This window comes from Lampris incognitus, chromosome 3, assembly GCF_029633865.1.
Source record: "Lampris incognitus isolate fLamInc1 chromosome 3, fLamInc1.hap2, whole genome shotgun sequence".
Taxonomy (NCBI): Eukaryota; Metazoa; Chordata; class Actinopteri; order Lampriformes; family Lampridae; genus Lampris; species Lampris incognitus.
The window spans coordinates 56,026,221-56,049,506 of NC_079213.1; the positions used below are offsets into that span (position 1 = coordinate 56,026,221).

General features: G+C 45.6%; 1 protein-coding gene across 2 annotated transcripts in view; it reads left to right on the plus strand.

Annotated features, from left to right (window-relative positions):
• The window catches only part of st3gal3a (ST3 beta-galactoside alpha-2,3-sialyltransferase 3a), a 121,905-nt gene that overhangs the window by 37,795 nt on the left and 60,824 nt on the right, over nt 1-23,286 (plus strand). For both annotated transcript variants that reach the window (XM_056276100.1, XM_056276101.1), the window contains exons 5-7: nt 12,213-12,307; nt 18,140-18,203; nt 20,264-20,359. In XM_056276100.1, the coding sequence (XP_056132075.1) occupies nt 12,213-12,307; nt 18,140-18,203; nt 20,264-20,359 (255 nt within the window). The remainder of the gene's footprint in view (nt 1-12,212; nt 12,308-18,139; nt 18,204-20,263; nt 20,360-23,286) is intronic.

Sequence of the window (23,286 nt, forward strand, 5' to 3'; positions counted from 1 at the left end):
AGGGGGGCGGAGTCGGCTTGTGTTCGTCATGTGAATGCGTCTCTGTGTGTGTCGGAAAAACAGTGGTTCGGCTTGGATTCGCCTTGTCACGAAAGTGGGGAGGCGCTTTCCTTCGAGACTGCCGGCCGGAGAGATGCAGTTGGCGAACGCATGCAATACGAGGGTGGGTGTTTGAATTAAAATAGGGATCAATTGGCCACTAAATTGGGAGAAAAAAGGGGAAAATCAGAAATAAATTTTAGAAAAAAAAAAAAAAATGGGTAGGGAAACAAATGCACAGGCAATACCCAAAAAGAGTCGGTGAGAAAGATGTAGACCAACATATGACCAACCAATGGCTCAAAACAGCTGGGCTGGATTCCCAAACAGAGGGCTTTATCAACGCTGCCCAAGACCAGGCCATCAAGACCAATTACTACCGGAGCAAAATCCTCAAAGATGGCACAGACCCAGCATGCAGGATATGTGGTCAATTCCGGGAAACCATTGACCATATCGTGGCAGGCTGCCCTGAGCTGGCCAAAACTGAATACCTACAAAGACACAACAAGGCCGCCACATAACTGCACTGGAACGTCTGCAAGGAATTCAACACCAACACAAAAGAAAAATGGTACGAGCACGAGCCCCAAACTGTAACAGAAAGAGACGACATCACAATCTTATGGGACATGCTAGTACAGACAGATCGTGAGATAAAAGCCAACAGACCAGACATCATGATCAAGAACAAGAAAGAAAAAAGCTGCCTACTCATCGACATGTCCATCCTGACTGAAAGGAGCACCTCAGTAAAAGCAACTGAAAAACTGTCCAAATATAAAGACCTTGAAATAAGAGATTGAATGAATGTGGGGAATTAAAACCACAATACCAGTAGTGATAGGAGCCCTGGGACTTGTAAAAACCACAACAGTACCAGTAGTGATAGGAGTCCTGGGACTTGTAAAAACCACAACAATACCAGTAGTGATAGGAGCCCTGGGACTTGTAAAAACCACAACAGTACCAGTAGTGATAGGAGCCCTGGGTCTTGTAAAAAAGGGGATGGAGAAATACACCCAACGGATCCCAGGTAACATCAGAATACAAGAACTACAGAAGACCACACTACTGGGAGCATCTCATATCCTAAGAAAGGCACCATCCATCAAATAGACTTCCACCTTAGACTAGACTTCCAGGTCCATAGTTTGGATCCGGCTCTACAGGATGTAAAACAGGAAACACGAAAGAAACAATAATAATAATAATAAGCATTACATTATATGGCTTCTGCTTTCTTCAAATCAGTGAGTAGATTGGAAAAACACTCCTCCGCTAAAAGTTCAGCTCTTCTTGTTGCCGTGGTAGCCGACAATGACCCCTGCTTTAATAGCCCCACAGTTGTGTTCTTGTTTTTCTCATCATGACTTAATACTTCGCCAACCACATCAGTTCCCCACGTTTCAATCAGCTCAGCATCAGTGAATGGCTTCTTAGCTTCAGCAAGGCTCCATGAAGCATGCAGTGATGCAGCTGTTGCACTCTCTTGTGCCCATGTTGATTTACAGATAGTAGAAACGGAGTGCTTGTATGATGTTATCACGTTTGCTGTTTTTTGTTTGCAGTGGTGTGGTTGTGTAGGGTAGTTGGCATTAAACTGGCAGTATTCATAGTGTTGAAGTGCTACTTGAGATCATCTGCTTTGCAGACAGCTATGGTCCGCTTGCATATCAAGCGTGTCAGTTTGGCATTGGTGTGGTCATGTGGGTTTGGCGTTGGCGTGGTGCAGTAAAATAAAACAAAACTGATCAGTCCAGTCAGATTTGAACTGACGGTTTTCCTGGTCAACTTTCCATATTTTTGCGCAGGCCATGCTGTTGGTTTAAGACAGTTATTGATTATGTGTGACTTAGCTGGTGTGCGGCTCTGTCTAGTCAGGGGCCGTAGAAAGGGTGGAGTATGTCTTACGTCTACGCACGCTCTATGGCATAGGTCAAGGTTACAGTGTGGGGTGAGGTCATAATAAAGTAGAGCAGCACGCATTTTATTTCACATGTTGCGCACTTTATTTCGCATGTTATGACAGGTGCGTTAGTGCCAGTGGGTCGGCACAGGCAGACATTTGGCTGTCGTGGGCTGGATCTGGCCTGCAAGGCCGCTTACTGGGGTTCAGGGGATTAGAGAACGAGAATGAATGAGCATGAACCTTAAGCATGCCTGCCCGGCTTTGCAGCAGTCTGACTGGTTTTATGGTAACAATCCCTCAGTAATTCACATTAGCAAGTGTGTATTTTGCCATACCTTCTAAGTATTCAAGCAGATGACTGAATGAAGTGGATGGATTAACTGAGAGCAGGCAGTTCAGTCACTGGCTGAATGTGTGCTCGCTGTTGGTCGGTCGCTTACACAGCGAGTAGAAGTTAGGACATGGTGCTCAGTTCATGGTGGGTTACCAGATTGGGCTACTTTTTATTTGATTGGTGGGTAAACATGGCTCTGATAAACTTAATTATCATTACATACATACACCGGACGGACAGACAAATCTTCTACTAAATGGCAGTTGGAAAAAAAGAGCTTTTTTTGGGCGGGTTCAGGGCTCTGATTGGGCTATTCAAATCTGGTAACCAAGTAAGTGGTGCATACCAGCTGCCATGAATTACCCTCATTAACTCATTAAATAGCGTCCACAGAGACAGGGAGAGAAGGAGATGTGGAAACAAGGAGCCGTGCAATCACACAGCTCTCTGCCATGTACAGACTTTATAGACGTCTGGCTTTAGAGGGGAAAATATGCCGTTTCAGTCTTATCCCTGCTTATCTGCAGCAGGGCGATCGTTTATCTGCAGCAGGGCGAGTGTTTTATCTGCAGCAGGGCGATCGTTTATCTGCAGAAGGGCGAGTGTTTTATCTGCAGCAGGGCGAGTGTTTATCTGCAGCTGGGCGAGTGTTTATCTGCAGCAGGGCGAGTGCTTATCTGCAGCAGGCCGAGTGTTTATCTGCAGCTGGGCGAGTGTTTATCTGCAGCAGGGCGAGTGTTTCTCTGCAGCTGGGCGAGTGTTTATCTGCATCAGGGCAAGTGTTTATCTGCAGCAGGGCGAGTGCTTATCTGCAACTGGGCGAGTGTTTATCTGCAGCAGGGCGAGTGCTTATCTAAAGCTGGGCGAGTGTTTATCTGCACCCGGACGAGTGCTTATCTGCAGCAGGGTGAGTGTTTATCTGCAGCAGGGTGAGTGCTTATCTGCAGCAGGGCGAGTGTTTATCTGCAGCTGGCCGAGTGTTTATCTGCAGCTGGGCGAGTGCTTATCTGCAGCAGGGCGAGTGTTTATCTACAGCTGGGTGAGTGTTTATCTGCAGCTGGGTGAGTGCTTATCTGCAGCAGGGCGAGTGTTTATCTACAGCTGGGTGAGTGCTTATCTGCATCCGGCGGAGTGTTTATCTGCAGCTGGGCGAGTGTTTATCTGCAGCAGGGCGAGTGTTTCTCTGCAGCTGGGCGAGTGTTTCTCTGTAGCTGGCCGAGTGTTTATCTGCAGCTGGGCGAGTGCTTATCTGCAGCAGGGCGAGTGTTTATCTGCAGCTGGGCGAGTGTTTATCTGCATCCGGCGGAGTGTTTATCTGCAGCAGGGCGAGTGTTTATCTGCAGCTGGGCGAGTGTTTATCTGCAGCAGGGCGAGTGCTTATCTGCAGCAGGCCGAGTGTTTATCTGCAGCTGGGCGAGTGTTTATCTGCAGCAGGGCGAGTGTTTCTCTGCAGCTGGGCGAGTGTTTATCTGCATCAGGGCAAGTGTTTATCTGCAGCAGGGCGAGTGCTTATCTGCAACTGGGCGAGTGTTTATCTGCAGCAGGGCGAGTGCTTATCTAAAGCTGGGCGAGTGTTTATCTGCACCCGGACGAGTGCTTATCTGCAGCAGGGTGAGTGTTTATCTGCAGCAGGGTGAGTGCTTATCTGCAGCAGGGCGAGTGTTTATCTGCAGCTGGCCGAGTGTTTATCTGCAGCTGGGCGAGTGCTTATCTGCAGCAGGGCGAGTGTTTATCTACAGCTGGGTGAGTGTTTATCTGCATCCGGCGGAGTGTTTATCTGCAGCAGGGCGAGTGTTTATCTGCAGCTGGGCGAGTGTTTATCTGCAGCAGGGCGAGTGTTTCTCTGCAGCTGGGCGAGTGTTTATCTGCATCAGGGCAAGTGTTTATCTGCAGCAGGGCGAGTGTTTATCTAAAGCTGGGCGAGTGTTTATCTGCAGCAGGGCGAGTGCTTATCTGCAGCAGGGCGAGTGTTTCTCTGCAGCTGGGCGAGTGTTTATTTGCAGCTGGGCGAGTGTTTATCTGCAGCAGGGCGAGTGCTTATCTGCAGCAGGCCGAGTGTTTATCTGCAGCTGGGCGAGTGCTTATCTGCAGCAGGCCGAGTGTTTATCTGCAGCTGGGCGAGTGTTTATCTGCAGCAGGGCGAGTGTTTATCTGCAGCTGGGCGAGTGTTTATCTGCAGCTGGGCGAGTGCTTATCTGCAGCAGGCCGAGTGTTTATCTGCAGCTGGGCGAGTGTTTATCTGCATCAGGGCGAGTGTTTATCTGCAGCTGGGCGAGTGTTTATCTGCATCAGGGCGAGTGTTTATCTGCAGCTGGGCGAGTGTTTATCTGCAGCTCGGCGAGTGTTTATCTGCATCAGGGCGAGTGTTTATCTGCAGCTGGGCGAGTGTTTATCTGCATCAGGGCGAGTGTTTATCTGCAGCTGGGCGAGTGTTTATCTGCAGCTCGGCGAGTGTTTATCTGCATCAGGGCGAGTGTTTTGCACATAACAAGCATCATATTACACATGGCACGGTGGCGCAGTGGTTAGCGCAGTTGCCTCACAGCAAGGAGGTCCTGGGTTCAAGCCCTGGGGTAGTCCAACCTTGGGGAACGTCCTCGGTCATCCTCTGTGTGGAGTTTGCATGTTCTCCCCGTGTCTGCGTGCGTTTCCTCCGGGTGCTCCGGTTTCCTCCCACAGTCCAAGGACATGTAGGTCAGGTGACTTGGCTGTACTAAATTGTTCCTAGGTGTGTGTGTGTGTGTTGGCCCTGTGTGATTCCCTGGTAGCCTGTCCAGGGTGTCTCTCCTCCTGCTGCCCAATGACTGCTGGGATAGGCTCCAGCATCCCCGCGACCCTGAGAGCAGGATAAGCGGTTCGGATGATGGGAATGGGAAATATTAAACATGTTCAATATGTGTAATCTGATCTGATCCAGCACCCTGTAGTGTTGAGGGGAAGCCGGAGGAACACTGAGGATGCAGTTTGTGCACTGTCATGTAGGAAACACCGATAGCCAGTTGGGAATCAAGCTCACTGAAGCAGTAGAAGTCAAAAACACAACAGCAGCCATGGCGGTGTCTGCACAAGTCACATTTCATCCAGGTGTGATTGCAAGAGGCTTTCAAGAGTCCCGGGACTGTGGTTGATCGTGTTGATTGCTGCATGGAATCTGTGAATGTGGGGGTGTGCTGGTTTGGCCAAATCATTGTGTGTCTGCTCTCCAAACACCATAGGACCAAAAAAAAAAAAAGAAAAAAAGGGAAAGGTGTGATTATATGTTGTTATGTTTGGGGTCTCTCACATTTTCAACATGTTTTAAGATTTGAAAAATGTTGTTGTGTGGGCCAGGCTTCACCTGAGGACGTGAGGCCCCTCATCCACAAGTAAAACCATGTCCTGAAAACTGATCAATACTAATGGACTCTTTGTGGGGTTTTTTTTCTCAAATAGTGTTAACTTTTTTTGTCTGTGGCCTAATTTGGTAAAATTATTTGTAAAATATGTGTACAGGCGGCACAGTGGCGCAGTGGTTAGTGCGGTCGCCTCACAGCAAGAAGGTCCTGGGTTCGAGCCCCGGGGTAGTCCAACCTTGGAGGTCATCCCGGATCATCCTCTGTGTGGAGTTTGCATGTTCTCCCCGTGTCTGTGTGGGTTTCCTCTGGGGGCTCTGGTTTCCTCCCACAGTCCAAAGACATGAAGGTCAGGTGGATCGGCCGTACTAAATTGTCCCTAGCTGTGTGTGTGTGTGTGTGTGTGTGTGTGTGTGTGTGTGTGTGTGTGTCGGCCCTTTGATGGACTGGCAGCCTGTCCAGGGTGTCTCCCCACCTGCCACCCAATGACTGCTGGGATAGGCTCCAGCATCCCCACGACCCTGAGAGCAGGATAACTGGTTTGGATAATGGATGGATTTGTTAAGTCTACTTTCAAAAGTACTGTTTAATTAATTTTGATTTTATTTGCTGCACATATTAATTGTGCAGTAAGTCTTCGCAGTAGGATTGTTAATGTAGGAGGAAGAGGGGTCACAATATTAAACGGTATTTTATAAACATTAGCCCGTGACCCTGTGTTGTGTAAGCCAGTGTAGCTGTGTGAACAGTGCTGTCATATGGAAATCACTCTGAGCTCCGAGTGGCACGAAAGGCGGAAGATCCCATTTCTGCCTCTGCATTATTGAACAGCAGAAAGGCCTCCACACCATGAAAGCCTTTTACCTGCACATCCTTTTTAGCACTTTCTAAAAATATGCCTCATAAGATGCAGCTCTCTCAAGTGCAGCACACACACAAGCCGCTGCACCACGCTCTCTCGGTGCATGAGAGAGCTTCAGTCCGGCTCACTCATCCGGTCTCATTTAGCTCCACAGACACGCAACCCTTCAATCCACCTGGGCTTTTAGAGAGCCTCGCTTTTGAAGTGAGCCAGCAAAGAGTCCAGATCCTGACCTGCTAAAATAACGCAGGAGGATTTTCCTCATGAGACGGGGGTGATTAAAAAGTCTTTATGCATGCTCAATAACCCAGGTAAGGAACTCAACGAAGGTTGAATCAGTTCATCTGGATACAACGTTGTACCCAGATGAACTTTTTCAACCTTCGTTGAGTTATTAACATGTCTGATGCCTCCTGAGATGAAAACAGGACCGACCACATCATCCCCCTTCCTGCTGCCTCTCATTCCCCACAGGATCATATATATATATATATATATATATATATATATATATATATATATATATATATATATATACACTACCGTTCAAAAGTTTGGGATCACCCAAACAATTTTGTGTTTTCCATGAAAAGTCACACTTATTCACCACCATATGTTGTGAAATGAATAGAAAATAGAGTCAAGACATTGACAAGGTTAGAAATAATGATTTGTATTTGAAATAAGATTTTTTTTTACATCAAACTTTGCTTTCGTCAAAGAATCCTCCATTTGCAGCAATTACAGCATTGCAGACCTTTGGCATTCTAGCTGTTAATTTGTTGAGGTAATCTGGAGAAATTGCACCCCACGCTTCCAGAAGCAGCTCCCACAAGTTGGATTGGTTGGATGGGCACTTCTTGTGTACCATACGGTCAAGCTGCTCCCACAACAGCTCAATGGGGTTCAGATCTGGTGACTGCGCTGGCCACTCCATTACCGATAGAATACCAGCTGCCTGCTTCTGCTCTAAATAGTTCTTGCACAATTTGGAGGTGTGTTTAGGGTCATTGTCCTGTTGTAGGATGAAATTGGCTCCAATCAAGCGCTGTCCACTGGGTATGGCATGGCGTTGCAAAATGGAGTGATAGCCTTCCTTATTCAGAATCCCTTTTACCCTGTACAAATCTCCCACCTTACCAGCACCAAAGCAACCCCAGACCATCACATTACCTCCACCATGCTTAACAGATGGCGTCAGGCATTCTTCCAGCATCTTTTCATTTGTTCTGCGTCTCACAAACGTTCTTCTTTGTGATCCAAACACCTCAAACTTGGATTCATCCATCCACAACACTTTTTTCCAGTCTTCCTCTGTCCAATGTCTGTGTTCTTTTGCCCATCTTAATCTTTTTCTTTTATTGGTCAGTCTCAGATATGGCTTTTTCTTTGCCACTCTGCCCTGAAGCCCAGAATCCCGCAGCCGCCTCTTCACTGTAGATGTTGACACTGGTGTTTTGCGGGTACTATTTAATGAAGATGCCAGTTGGGGACCTGTGAGGCGTCTGTTTCTCAAACTAGAGACTCTAATGTACTTATCTTCTTGCTCAGTTGTGCAACGCGGCCTCCCACTTCTTTTTCTACTCTGGTTAGAGCCTGTTTGTGCTGTCCTCTGAAGGGAGTAGTACACACCGGTGTAGGAAATCTTCAATTTCTTAGCAATTTCTCGCATGGAATAGCCTTCATTTCTAAGAACAAGAATAGACTGTCGAGTTTCAGATGAAAGTTCTCTTTTTCTGGCCATTTTGAGCGTTTAATTGACCCCACAAATGTGATGCTCCAGAAACTCAATCTGCTCAAAGGAAGGTCAGTTTTGTAGCTTCTGTAACGAGCTAAACTGTTTTAAGATGTGTGAACATGATTGCACAAGGGTTTTCTAATCATCAATTAGCCTTCTGAGCCAATGAGCAAACACATTGTACCATTAGAACACTGGAGTGATAGTTGCTTGAAATGGGCCTCTATACACCTATGTAGATATTGCACCAAAAACCAGACATTTGCAGCTAGAATAGTCATTTACCACATTAGCAATGTATAGAGTGTATTTCTTTAAAGTTAAGACTAGTTTTAAGTTATCTTCATTGAACAGTACAGTGCTTTTCCTTCAAAAATATGGACATTTCAATGTGATCCCAAACTTTTGAACGGTAGTGTATATATATATATATATGTGTGTGTGTGTGTGTGTGTTTGTGTGTGTGTGTGTGTGTGTGTGTGTGTGTATATATATATACACACACACACACACACACACCTACCTCTGCTGCTTAATTTTTTTGTAGATATTCCAACATTTGCTGATTAGCACTTGTTTTGTTTTGGCAAATCAAAGCTCGTTTGGTCTTCATTATGTGATATTACACATGAAAAGAAGAATTAAGTTGCCAGAGCTGGACGGGCTGCTGGGGTTAAAGCAACACTTTCCGTCAAGTTTGCAACGTTCCTGCTGTTTTCCCAAAGCAAACGTTAGACTGGGTTTGTGATAGAACTGCCTCATTGGTTCATCTGACAGAGCTGCGTTCACCGTCACTGTTCCAAACCAACTTTATCTGAAGGTCTTTATCTTTCTGGAGTACTTACGAGCTCTGTTATATTGTTTAGACAAATATGGCGTTTTTAGACTTATACTGATGAAGGAAAGCTTTTTGTTAATGAAATATTTGGGCGCATGTTATTCCTAATGTTATTACGAGTATGGTTTATCTTATAAGATTGTCTTTCTGGGTTCACCCCCATCAGTCTCTTAGCGGAGAATGTGTGGAGTGAACTGTTTATCCCCGTATCCCAACCAAGTCTTGTCTAGCTGATCTGCCAGTAGCATCAGCTGTTTATTTATTGCCCTGTCAAATCTGATTCATCTTAGATTCTCGTTTTGCATTTTTCCATTTTATTTTTCTGACCACATGGTTTCACCAATTTTCATTAATAAGCGTGTGTCAATGTGGTGTCACTGAAGATGGCAGCACAAATTCATGTTTGCAGCAGTCTCACCCAGTACCGGTGTGGGAAGATGGCGGTGCGAGTTCACAATTGCAATGGCCTCACCCAGTACCGTCCATGCAGTGTCTTTGTCCACGTCTGTGTCTAAGTTTTGTCTTCGTTTGATGGCTGGGAGAGCTGATGCTGGATCGGCTGGGAACGCTTGTTGTTGCGTCCTGTGGGCCCAGGGACCACGGCCTTGCCCGGAGCTGTGCCCGAGGAGGTAACACTGAGGGTGGTCTGACAGGATGCGGAAGCGGGGCAGGCTAAGCTAACTGCTAGCCCATGCAGACAGGAAGTTCCAGTAACACCGAGGGTGGTCTCGCAGCAGCCTCACCTAGTGTTGACTGTCGTGTTTTTGACGTCGTCGTGTGAAGTGCGGGGAGGTGTGTCAAGGGTGTGTGGCTGGGAGGGCTGGCGCTGGATCGGCTGGGAGAACTTGGTCTGCTGCGTCCGGTGGGCTCAGGGACCATGGCTCCTGCCTGGAGTTGTGCCCGAGGAGGAAACACGGAGGGCGGTCTGACAGGACACGGAAGCGGGGCAGGCTAGGCTAACTGTTAGCCCATGCAGACCGGCAGTTCCAGCAGTCATCCTGGCTGGTGTTCGTTCTCTTGGTCAGTGATTTTTTTTGTTTAGTTTGGATATATGTGTTAGTTTTGATATGTGTGTTCTTGTAGTTTTTTGATGTGTTTTTGTCTTTGTGTTGCACTGCTGTGTGCTGGGGGAAACAGCATTTTGTTTCATTTCATTTCACATACATTTCAAATACAAGTACATGAAATGAAATGACAAAGTGTTCCTGATTCCTAAATTTCATTTCAACAGAATTTGATGCATTCCTTTTAACAGTGAACCGGGACATAGTGATTGCGGCTCTGGGGTCGCTCATCGGTGTATTTGTAAAATCTGGTACAGTGGTACTGGATTTGTAGCTCTCGTGCCAATGTGTTCTTATATAAAATTCTCTGGGATTGTGATATGGAAAACCACCAGCATCAAGAGCAAGTCCTGAATGATGGGTTTTATGCTGTGGCTGCGCATCCAAGGCCTCATGTCTTAAAGTGGAGACAGATGTGTGCATTAAATAGAGCATAACGTGTACAAGGTGCCTGGAGTGCGAAATTGATAATATAGTTCACTCATCTGGATTTAACATGCACAATTGAGCACACCTTAACTATACTGCAGTTAGTCGCCAGCCAGCTAAAATCCTGCATCTATGTAGACTGAATTGTCAGACTCAGGAGTTTTACCAGTTGCTCATGAATTTCACTAGATACATTAACATTACATGCAAATTAATAATGCTGTTATCAGCATGTCCCTTAATAATTACTAACTGAGATGAAGGTCTTTTTCATGGTCTCAGAAACCAGTGTAACTTACTTGAGATAGTCCACATTCTAGCTAGGATAGTGATGCCTATAAAAGGATCTCTGTAGGACATTTCTATCAGGGTAAGTTACATTTTGCTTATTATCTTAAAAGTTATTTGTTCAAGGGCATCTGAGTGGCATGGCGGTCTATTCCGTTGCCTACCAACATGGGCATCAGCAGTTCGAATCCCCGTATTACCTCCGGCTTGGTTGGGTGTCCCTACAGACTCAATTGGCCATGTTTGTGGGTGGGAAGCCGGATGTGAGTATGTGTCCTGGTCGCTGCACTGCCTCCTCTGGTCAGTCGGGGCGCCTGTTCAGGGGGAGGGGGTAACTGAGGGGAATAGCGTGATCCTCCTACGCGCTACGTCCCCCTGGTGAAACTCCTCACTGTCAGGTGAAAAGAAGCGGCTGGTGACTCCACATGTATCGGAGGAGACGTGGTAGTCTGCAGCCCTCCCCAGATGAGCAGAGGGGGTGGGCAGAGACCGGGATGGCTCAGAAGAGTGGGGTAACTGACCAAGTACAATTGGGGAGGAAAAGGGGTGAAAGTCCAAAAAAAAAGAAGAAGATTATGTTCTACCAGCGTTGTTGAAATGTAAACCTTTTACTAGCCTTCATCCTTAGTTTAACATCATAACTACATAGTGACAACAAGTAATGTATATACTTGCCATTCACTTATTCTAAAAATAATTACAGAGAAACAATTACAGGAGAGCTCATCATTCCCTTTTTCAGGTGGCTGTAGACTCATCCCTCTCTCTTTCCATTTGGAATTGTATCGGCAGCCATTTCATGGGAGTCTTTCGGTCCAGTGATTATAAAACCACCATGGATACTAGGACCATTTCTCAGGACCATGTATCCTATGGTGGAAATACTGCTCCCTCATGACAGTTTCACATTCCAATATGATAGTCCCTAACAGTATATTGACATCCCTGAGGCTTCTTTGAAGAATGGTCCTGCAACTCACTACTTACAGCAAAGGTCTCATATCAGCTCTCCAAGATGGCGTGTTAGCATATCTCTAGTATTTCAATAACCACTCATTCCTTAGTTAAAATGAGAAAATTATGAACAAGCATACTTTCACAAATATGTTAACCTTCTCCATAACACAAGTAACCCCCTCCTCCTCCTCCTCATGCTTGTCTGTGACCTCCTCTCTGTGCAGGTAAAGTCATAGACATGCACTGGATTATCTGAAAACACATTCCTAATCCTCTTAAGTATTCTCCCATCAGCCCATCTGCAGGGTTCATGTGAAGGTCCACATAGGGGCCCTAAGGGTTTTGAACAAAATTTCCTTCATAGCGACTAATTCTTCACCCTCGCTTGTTGTAACTTGTGCTCTGTTTTACATCACCAGGTTCACCAAACCAGTGCCCATGTTCCTTGATCCAAATTTTAAAAGATTCTCCAAGATCCACGATTATGTTCTCCCTTTTGGAATAAAATCACAAGGTATGAATTGATCTTCTTGTCTTAGCTGTCATTTGTAGGTGCTCCACATCAACCCACATTCAGCATCCTTGCATTGGTTGCCAGTATAGTCTATCACTGTTTTTGTTGATCACTTTCAAAGAATTGCTAGGCTTACCCCTCAGATCTCTCTAAGTGTTTTAATATATTTAAAAAGTCTGGCTGAGAGATAAAGCACAGAAGAAACACAGGAGAGGATGTATTTCTGAGATTTGATTCTAGGCTTGCAGACTTTAGGCACACTTATGGCTCCGTGTTGCAGTGCTTGCATGACTGCCTCACAACAAGAAGGTCCTGGGTTCGATTCTCGCCTTGGGGCGTGGTTAGCACTGGGGAGTTGCATGTTCTCCCCATGCCTGTGAATGTGCAGTGGCTGTGTGGGCTCTGCATGTTCTCCCCGTGCTCAGGTGGGTTATCTCTTGACCATCCATCCAAGCCGCTCATCCCAATTGGGGTCGTGGGATGCTGGAGCCTATCCCGGGTGGCAGGCGGGGAGACACCTTATATTATATATATTATAATCTTGCCATGTGGTGGACTGGCGGGGTGTGTCCCCGCCTGCTGCCCAATGACTGCTGGGATAGGCTCCAGCGTCCCACGACCTCAATAATATAGTTATGTGTATGGAAACAAATTAGGTCTCACTGTAATCTTAAACCCTTATCCTTTGCCCTTCCGATAGCTGGTAATGCTACTTTTGCCCCATCTAACCTGGATGGTACTTTCAAATTGTAGAAAGTGGCTGTCATCCACACTATAGGTGATTTGTACTTTGATGGCTCTTTTGCCTCCTTCGCTCAGGTCCAGGAGAAACACAATCTTCCAGGAAACAATTTCTTTAGATATTTGCAAGTAATGTCTCCGATTCTGTTTTTTTTTTATATTCATGGACAGGATCTCAAGGCGTAGCCAAGGTGAGGAGTGTGTCTGTTTTGGGAACCTCAGAATTGCATCTCTGCTCTTCGCAGGTGATGTGGTTTTGTTGGCTACATCAGAACGCGACCTAGAGCATGCACTGGGGCGGTTTGCAGCTGAGTGTGAAATGGCCGGGATGAGAGTCAGCACCTCCAAGTCTGAGGCCATGGTTCTCTACTGGAAAATGGTGGATTGCTCCCTCCGGGTTGGGGATGAGTTGTTGCCTCAAGTGAAAGAGTTCAAGTATCTCGGGGTCTTGTTCATGAGTGAGGGTAGGATGGAGCGGGAGATTGACAGGTGGATTGGTGCAGCATCAGCAGTAATGCGAACGTTGTACCGGACCATTGTGGTAAAGAGGGAGCTGAGCCGGGAGGCAAAGCTCTCAATTTACCAGTCAATCTTCGTTCCAACCCTCACCTATGGTCATGAGCTTTGGGTAGTGACAGAAAGGGTGAGACCTCGGATACAAGCAGCTGAAATGAGTTTCCTCCGTAGGGTGTCTGGGCTCAGCCTTACAGATAGGGTGAGGAGCTCGGACATACGGAGGGCGCTCGGAGTTGAGCCGCTGCTCCTTCGCATTGAAAGAAGCCAGTTGAGGTGGTTCGGGCATCTGATTAGGATGCCTCCTGGGTGCCTTCCTTTGGACGTTTTCTGGGCACGTCCAACTGGAAGGTGACCCCGGGGTAGACCCAGAACTCGCTGGAGCGACTGGGAATGCCTTGGGATCCCCCAGGTGGAGCTGTAGGGCATTGCTGGGGAGAGGGACATCTGGAGTGCCCTACTTAGCTTGCTGCCACCACGACCCAACCCCGGAGAAGTGGCTAATGATGAGATGAGATAAGAGATTTGCAAGTAAGGGATTACGGTCAGAAACATCTACCAGGATTTGAGGCAGCCAACTGTTCAATGATAGATGTATGCCTCAAAAGATCACCAAGCTCAAATAAACTTTTATCCTTTATTTATGACACCTTACAGCAGGCTGATGTACCCTCGTCGGAAGGTATTAAGACAAAATGGGAGGAAGAGTTGTGTCTGCAGATTGCTGATGAAATTTGGGAGGGAAGCCTGGAGCGAATACATACATGCTCAAACAACGCTAAACACTGCCTTATCCAATTTAAACATTTGTACCGACTCCATTATTCCAGAGTTAGGCTACACCAGATGTCTCCCGACTTGTCACCCTCATGTGAAAAATGTCAGTCAGCCAAAATTACTCTGCTACATAGCTTTGCTCTTTGCCCAAAGATAGAGACCCAGGGGCATCCAGGGTATGCAACTGCATAGGAGCCCGCCCACGAAGGTGAATGGGCCCGTGGAGTGAGCCATATATACCCACAAAAAGGCATTCTCCATTATGGTTTTTACATAAAGTAGTCTGCAGTAATCTAAAAACTATGAAACACGAGACATAAACTAAAACTATTCAATTAAATGAACGAGTGCTTCTTATTTTGGTATATTTTTCATAATTTTACGCATAATATGTAATGATTGCTGGGTAATACTGGATGCATGTAGTTCTCCATGTCAAGTCTCAATTCAATCATGTGGCGAGGCTATACGATAGCCTACAGCTAGTTTAAATTAGACCAGTAACGTTAACTAAACTGACAGCAACTTGTCAATGTGCGGTGCTTACGTATGTGTTGGTGTGCAGTCACCATTATGTTTATGCAGACCTTTGTGTTGGTGCGCTGCCACCATAATGTTTATGTAGGCCTATGTGTTGGTGCGCTGTCACCATAATGTTTATGTAGGCCTATGTGTTGGTGCATTGTCACCATTATGTTTATGTAGGCCTATGTGTTGGTGCATTGTCACCATGATGTTTATGCAGACCTACACTCACCGGCCACTTTATTAGGCACACTTGTCCAACTGCTCGTTAACGCAAATTTCTAATCAGCCAATCACATGGTAGCAACTCAATGCATTTAGGCATGTAGACATGGTCAAGACGATCTGCTGCAGTTCAAACCGAGCATCAGAATGGGGAGAAAGGTGATTTAAGTGACTTTGAACGTGGCATGGTTGTTCATGCCAGACGGGCTGGTCTGAGTATTTCAGAAACTGCTGATCTACTGGGATTTTCACGCACAACCATCTTTAGGGTTTACAGAGAATGGTCTGAAAAAGAGAAAATATCCAGTGAGCAGCAGTTCTGCGGGCGAAAATGCCTTGTTTATGCCAGAGGTCAGAGGAGAATGGCCAGACTGGTTCGAGCTGATAGAAAGGCAACAGTAATTCAAATAACCACTCATTACAACCGAGGTATGCAGAAGAGCATCTCTGAACGCACAACACGTCGAACCTTGAGGCAGATGGGCTACAGCAGCAGAAGACCACACCGGGTGCCACTCCTGTCAGCTAAGAACAGGAAACTGAGGCTACAATTCGCACAGGCTCACCAAAATTGGACAATAGAAGATTGGAAAAACGTTGCCTGGTCTGATGAGTCTCGATTTCTGCTGCGACATTCGGATGGTAGGGTCAGAATTTGGCGTCAACAACATGAAAGCATGGATCCATCCTGCCTTGTATCAACGGTTCAGGCTGGTGGTGGTGGTGTAATGGTGTGGGGGATATTTTCTTGGCACACTTTGGGCCCCTTAGTACCAATTGAGCATCGTGTCAACGCCACAGCCTACCTGAGTATTGTTGCTGACCATGTCCATCCCTTTATGACCACAGTGTTCCCATCTTCTGATGGCTACTTCCAGCAGGATAACGCGCCATGTCATAAAGCTCGAATCATCTCAGACTGGTTTCTTGAACATGACAATGAGTTCACTGTACTCAAATGGCCTCCACAGTCACCAGATGTCAATCCAATAGAGCACCTTTGGGATGTGGTGGACCGGGAGATTCGCATCATGGATGTGCAGCCGACAAATCTGCAGCAACTGCGTGATGCTATCATGTCAATATGGACCAAACTTTCTGAGGAATGTTTCCAGTACCTTGTTGAATCTATGCCACGAAGGATTAAGGCAGCTCTGAAGGCAAAAGGGGGTCCAACCTGGTACTAGCAAGGTCTACCTAATAAAGTGGCCAGTGAGTGTATGTGTTGGTGCATTGTCACCATTATGTTTGTGCAGACCTATGTGTTGGTGCGCTGTCACCATAATGTTTATGTAGGCCTATGTGTTGGTGCATTGTCACCATTATGTTTATGTAGGCCTATGTGTTGGTGCATTGTCACCATTATGTTTATGTAGGCCTATGTGTTGGTGCATTGTCACCATAATGTTTATGTAGGCCTATGTGTCGGTGCACTGTCACCATAATGTTTATGTAGGGCCTATGTGTTGGTGCGCTGTCACCATTATGTGTATGTAGGCCTATGTGGTCATGCACCATCACCATTATGTTTATGTAGGCCTATGTGTTGGTGTACCATCACCATCATGTTTATGTATGCCTATGTGTTGGTGCACTGTCACCATTATGTTTATGTAGGCTTATATGTTAGTGCGTCATCACCATTATGTTTATGTAGGCTTATGTGTTGGTGCACTGTCACCATTATCTTTATGTAGGCCTATGTGTTGGTGCACCGTCTCCATTATGTGTATGTAGGCCTATGTGTTGGTGCGCTGTCACCATTATGTGTATGTAGGCCTATGTGTTGGTGTGCTGTCACCATTATGTGTATGAAGGCCTATGTGTTGGTGCGCTGTCACCATTATGTGTATGTAGGCCTACGTGTTGGTGCACCATTACCATTATGTTTATGTAGGCCTATGTGTTGGTGCGCTGTCACCATTATGTGTATGTAGGCCTATGTGTTGGTGCGTCGTCACCGTTATGTTTTCATCTGTGTTTAGAGGTGCGCGTTGTGGTGATCCGACCTATTACTATAGGGCCCGCTTTGACCATCTTGCATCAGGGCCCGGTGCTGATTCGTTACGCCCCTGTACAGACCTACTAGATATAAATATTTAAAATACTGTGTAAATGATCAACACCCAGTTAGAACCGGATCCTCTTTTAATCATTCTCGGAAGGTCTGATATGCAGACCAGTCTGACTGCATTCGGAAGGTCTAATATGCAGACCAGTCTGACTGCATTCGGAAGGTCTGATATGCAGACCAGTCTGACTGCCTCTCAACAACACGTTCTCTCTTATTGCCTTATTACAGCAAAGGGGTTGCTTCTTTTGTTTTGGAAAGAAAAGGGGGTCCCTGCTACTAAGATGTGACTCAGTGACCTGTCAAACACCTTACATCTGGAGAAAATAAGATAGTTTTAAAAGATAAACGTTCACTGATTGAGAAAACCTGGTTACCCCTTATTCATTACCTTGCTAGCTACAATTAATTTATTTAAGTATTATTGTGTGTGTGTGTTGTGTGTGTGAGTAAGTGTATCTGTTATTCCATTTAATCCAAGAGCCTACATCTGTTAACCCGAATGAGTCAGAAATCAGTTGGGAAGGCTTTAACTGCCAAAGCTGTGAGGTATCCCCCTTCTTGGAGGTGCAAGCACAGCTTACATATGGTAGTGACTGTGATGTTCAAAACACTGAATTTAAGGTTTATCTTCATAATCTACACTCTGAAATGTCCTCTGCTGTATACAGCCATCCCTTCACAGAGGTAAGGAGTATATGGGAGCTCCTGCCTTGCCCAGCCATGTCTCTGTGATGGATGTAAAAGATGACAGCTTCTTGGTCTACCTTTCCACATTCCCCTCACCCACAGTCACTGCTGCCTTACTGCACTGTTCTGTTCACTGACACAGTCTCTCTCTCTCTCTCTCTCTCTCTCTCTCTCTCTCTCTCTCTCTCTCTCTCTCTCTCTCTCTCTCTCTCTCTCTCTCTCTCTCTCTCTCTCTCTCTCTCTCTCTCTCTCTCTCTCTCTCTCTCTCTCTCTGTCCCCCCCCCCCCCAGAAAAGATCATAGATATTCTCCTAGCAGCCACTAAAAGGTATGGCCTGGGAGATGAGCTTGACAGGTAAGTTGGTGGCAGTCATTCTGCCATAATCACATCTACATGCAACAGCTGTCACAACACACTTTTCTTTTCTTCTTCTTTATTCTGCTCCTTATATGCTCATGGTATTGAAAATAATAACACTTAAGAGAGAGAAGGCTTCCATGAATGGAATTACTGACAAAATGAACCCATTTAATAAACCATTCAGTAAAAGCCCTCCGATTAAGGCCACCTGAAGATAGTGTACACAACAGACAACATCTGTCACCTCTTCAGCATTAGTTAGGTACACACACTATTGGAATTTCATGGTCATTTTTGCAGGCTACTGAAAACACTTTACTACCTTAGATAAGTCAAATTAGTGCAAAATCTTTGCTTAGGTTTTGGCCTGTATAATATTGACAATGAATCCCAGATGTCCCAATGCAGTAATCCTTTTTTTTAAATTATTATTAACTTTGATTTTAGCTTTTGTCTTTATAAAGAAATTGTTATTTCCAGAGCCAGTGTGTGCTGACCTTATTTCATCAACTATAGAAGACAGTTGGGAATGTGTTTATTTTTCCATCAGGGATTAAGCAGTCCAGACTAAACAGGCTGCATTCTCAGCTAGCTCAGGCCAAAGAGCACCAGTTCACTGTCACACAGTCACACCGCTAATTTTTACACTTTTCCCGTCTCGACAGCAGAGATTGAAAGATAATTTGGAGCAAGACTATTTAAAAGGGATCCTTGTAAAGCTCTTCAAGCCAAGCAGTTTAGGAGGTGTGCCAGTCTGAAATGGAATAGTTCAGCCTCATCAGCTCACAGGACCTATTTCCTCTATTAGAAACCAGGATTTGCTTGCACAGAGTAGACTTCTATGTCGTGTTACTGAGTTAAAAAATGTATAGGTGTATATGCTGTTTGTACAAAATATCAGCGATGACTGCACTCTCCATCATACGGACTTGGTGAATCCAGGTGAAAGCTACGATTCCTAGGTGATTTCACCACTTCAGGTGCTATAGATTAAAGGGACAAAAAGCATCAAAATAAGTATTTTCAAGGTTTGGGACAGGGGAGACTTGGAATTGTGTATGTGAGGAAGGTAACCAAGATTTAAATGCTTTTTGACGGTGAGGGGCACTGGTTTGACTTGGTCACAAACCACAGTGCTGCTTGGTTTTCAAGCACAACAGGGAGATGTATTTCTAGAATGGTTCCCCATCCAAAGGACACTCTACAGGTGGTCGAAAATGTCCTGTTGAGGAAACTGATTTTAAAGGCTGCTGACATTATACAGAGAACGAGTGGCTCTACAGCATGAGAGCTGGCAACTAAGTTCCATTTTCGGCAAATAACAAAAAATTTCAGTTGTAGTGAGAAGAATAAAGAAAACATTAAATGGTAAAACGTTGTCTGATAAGCTGCGTTCCTTCATGGCAGCATTGTAATCATCTGAGAATTTTTTTTTAGTAGAATTGTGTCATGCATCAAGGATATAATTGTCAAAAAATCATTTGACAAAGGAATCAATTCTAAGATGCTACCCTGCCTGGTCACAGTTACTTTAATCTAATTAGACATGTGTTGGGTGAGATAGAACAAGCTGCTCAGAGAAGAGATCTTTCACCAGCCAATCCAACAGGACTTTGGTGCAAAATGGGGTGCAGTGCGATATAAGAAAGGTGCCCCTTATGTTTTGTAAACTCAGTGTCTACATACATGCATGCTGTGCAGGTTCAAGTGTACAGTAAACATGTGGAGGGAGATCTCTGTTGGTTGAGGGTGATCATTTTGAAAAAGAGGGTTGCCTCCTCTTTCAGAATGATTACTAGCATTTGGGTAAATTTACATTTCCAATGATGTCAAATGTTTTCAGAAACGTATTTACGTGAAAGAGCACTGGAACGGTACTTGGCAATCAGGACAGCACCTACTTAAATAGAATTCAAATGATTACCAATGTTAAACAAAAACCAAAGCCAGGTTAAAGTAAAATTTGCAGAATTTTGACTATTTTTGTAATTGATGTGTGTACAAAAATATATATCCACATCTATAGCTAAGTGACTGTGTTTTTTCTCTCACAGTTTGAGCTGTAAGAAATGCATCATCATAGGAAATGGAGGAATCCTAGCCAATAAGTCTCTGGGCCAGAGAATTGATGAGTTTGATGTTGTGGTCAGGTGAGTAATGGTACATCACTACTACACTGTGAAACGCCGTCCTTACAGAGGACACATGCTATGTACGGGACACCAGGGCAAGCTGCCACACATGGAAGTAGTCACACTGCTTCCAACTCAAAGGCGGAGGATGCTGCCTAAAAACACTCTTCTAAATGTGACTTGGTCACTTTGGTGTATTGCTGGTGGTTGTGGTCCAGGTCACTGTTACAGTAACAGTGAGCAGACTGTTCAAACCTCAGTAATGCTCTTACCCAGGTTTAAACAATTTGCTCATTTTTCACCCTTCATGAAAAAAATAGACACTGCATATTTTATGTAATTCAACTTTGTCAAGAATGGATGTTTAAATCATAATTTGGGCATCCATACCAAGCCAGTTACAATGTTTTGTACAGAGAAGGAGAGAGACTAGAGTGTATTTTGATACCTTAGCTGGGTTCAAGTTAATCTTGGATGTGTGATGGGACACGGAAGCGGGGCAGGCTAAGCTAACTGCTAGCCCATGCAGACAGGCAGTTCCGATAACACCGAGGGCGGTCTGGTGGCGGCCTCGCCTAGTGTTGACTGTGTTTTTGGTGTCATCGTGTGGAGTGAGGGGAGGTGTGTCAAAGGTGTCCGGCTGGGAGGGCTGGCGTTGGATCGGCTGGGGGAGCCTGGTCTACTGCTTCCGTTGGGCTCAAGCTGTGCCCAAGGAGGAAACACCGAGGGCGGTCTGACAGGACGCGGAGGTGTTGTTAACTGTTTGTGTTTGTTTTTTTCTTCTTCCTTTGTTCTCTCAGTTTTTGTATGTTTTTGGTGGTGTCGTTTTTAGGAATTTTGGATGTGTGTTTTTGTCTTTTGTGTCGCACTGCTGTGGGCTGGGGGAAGAAGAATTTTGTTTCTTTTGTGTACACAAGTACATGAAAGAAATGACAATAACGTGATCCTGATTCCTGATTGTTATCATTAGCACTCATGTCAGTGAGGAGCAATTTGTATCAATAATTTTGGGCCTGAGATGGTGAGATGATGGAGATGGTACCGATATGGAGAGATAGGGGAATAAGAAAAGAAGTGAAAGTCAGTCTACTTAAAGCACTCGTCTGGCCAGTGTTGTCATATGGAGCTGAAAGTTGGACAGTGAAAAAAGCGATGGTAAACAGGTTGAGGCTGCAGAGATGTCGCTTTATCGTAGGATGCTTCCAATAAGTTGGACAGAGAAATGAACGAATGCGAGCATCCTTAATGAATTAGGAACAAAAGGAGGACTAATGGCACATATAAAGAAAAGAAAGCTATCATTCTTTGGGCATACCTGTCATCCAGGTGGAAGTAAATTAACGAAGACAAAGATTTTGGGAACTACACCAGCAAAGCGCAAGAGAGGCCGACCAAAAAGGCAGTATCATGATGACAACAGAGAATGGCTTAGTCTGAAAATATCGGAGGCAACAAGATCAGCTCAGGACAGAGAACTGGAGGAGACTTGTTTGGCAAACATGTCATCCTGATGGTGCTGGCAACCCTCACGAATGAGGAAGCCTTAAAGAAGAAGAAGAATCTTGTGCCAACAACTTGTGAAACTAGCCAACCCAGCCCTTCCTGGACCCAGCTCATTCTCAGCTCTTCCAAGTAGCAGCACCACCTCAGCCCAGAGCACTTCCTGTCTCAGCTCTACATGCACTTCCCTTTTGGTGCCACTGCTGGCAAACAACTACAAAGCCCAGAGTAGGTCAAGAAGCCATATACTAATGTTGGCCCATGAAAGCACAGCTGCAGGGGAGAGAAGGGAGACTGCAAAAGTCCCATCCTCACTGTGGGGAAGACACTGGAAGTGAAAGAAAAAACTGCAAAACGTACGAAAGCCTGCTTAGAAAAAAGGAAAGTAAGGGGTCTCTCTTCAATAAAGTCAGTTTGCAAATACCAAGGGGGCAATTAATAAAAAAAATAATCCCTGATTCATCATCATAAAGAGTGCTTCTGACTTGTCTTCATGTCATTCAAAAGAGATGCTGCAACCTGACTTCTGACAAAGTGGTGACTTGAGGTTCATGCAGCACGTCTGAGGTGTTTGAGGTTCATGCAGCAGGTCTGAGGTGTTCAAGGTTCACGCAGAGGGTCTGAGGTGTTCCAGGTTCACACAGCAGGTCTGAGGTGTTCGAGGTTCACGCAGCAGGTCTGAGGTGCTCGGGGTTCATGCAGCAGTTCTGAGGTGTTTGGGGTTCAAGCAGCAGGTCTGAGGTGTTTGAGGTTCATGCAGCAGGTCTGAGGTTTTTCAGGTTCATGCAGCAGTTCTGAGGTGTTTGAGGTTCATGCAGCAGTTCTGAGGTGTTTGAGGTTCACGCAGCAGGTCTGAGGTGTTTGGGGTTCAAGCAGCAGGTCTGAGGTGTTTGAGGTTCATGCAGCAGTTGTGAGGTGTTTGAGGTTCATGCAGCAGCTCTGAGGTGTTTGAGGTTCATGCAGCAGTTGTGAGGTGTTTGAGGTTCATGCAGCAGTTGTGAGGTGTTTGAGGTTCATGCAGCAGGTCTGAGATGTTTGAGGTCCATGGAGCAGTTCTGAGGTGTTTGAGGTTCATGCAGCAGTTCTGAGGTGTTTGAGGTTCATGCAGCGGTTCTGAGGTGTTCGAGGTTAATGCAGCAGGTCTGAGGTGTTCGGGGTTCATGCAGCAGGTCTGAGGTGTTTGAGGTTCATGCAGCAGGTCTGAGGTGTTGGAGGTTCATGCAGCAGGTCTGAGGGGTTTGAGGTTCAAGCAGGAGGTCTGAGGTGATTGAGGTTCATACAGCAGGTCTGAGGTGTTTGAGGTTCATGCAGCAGGTCTGAGGTTCATGCAGCAGGTCTTAGGTGTTTGAGGTTCATGCAGCAGTTCTGAGGTGTTCGGACTTCATGCAGCAGGTCTGAGGTGTTTGAGGTTCACGCAGCAGGTCTGAGGTGTTTGAGGTTCACGC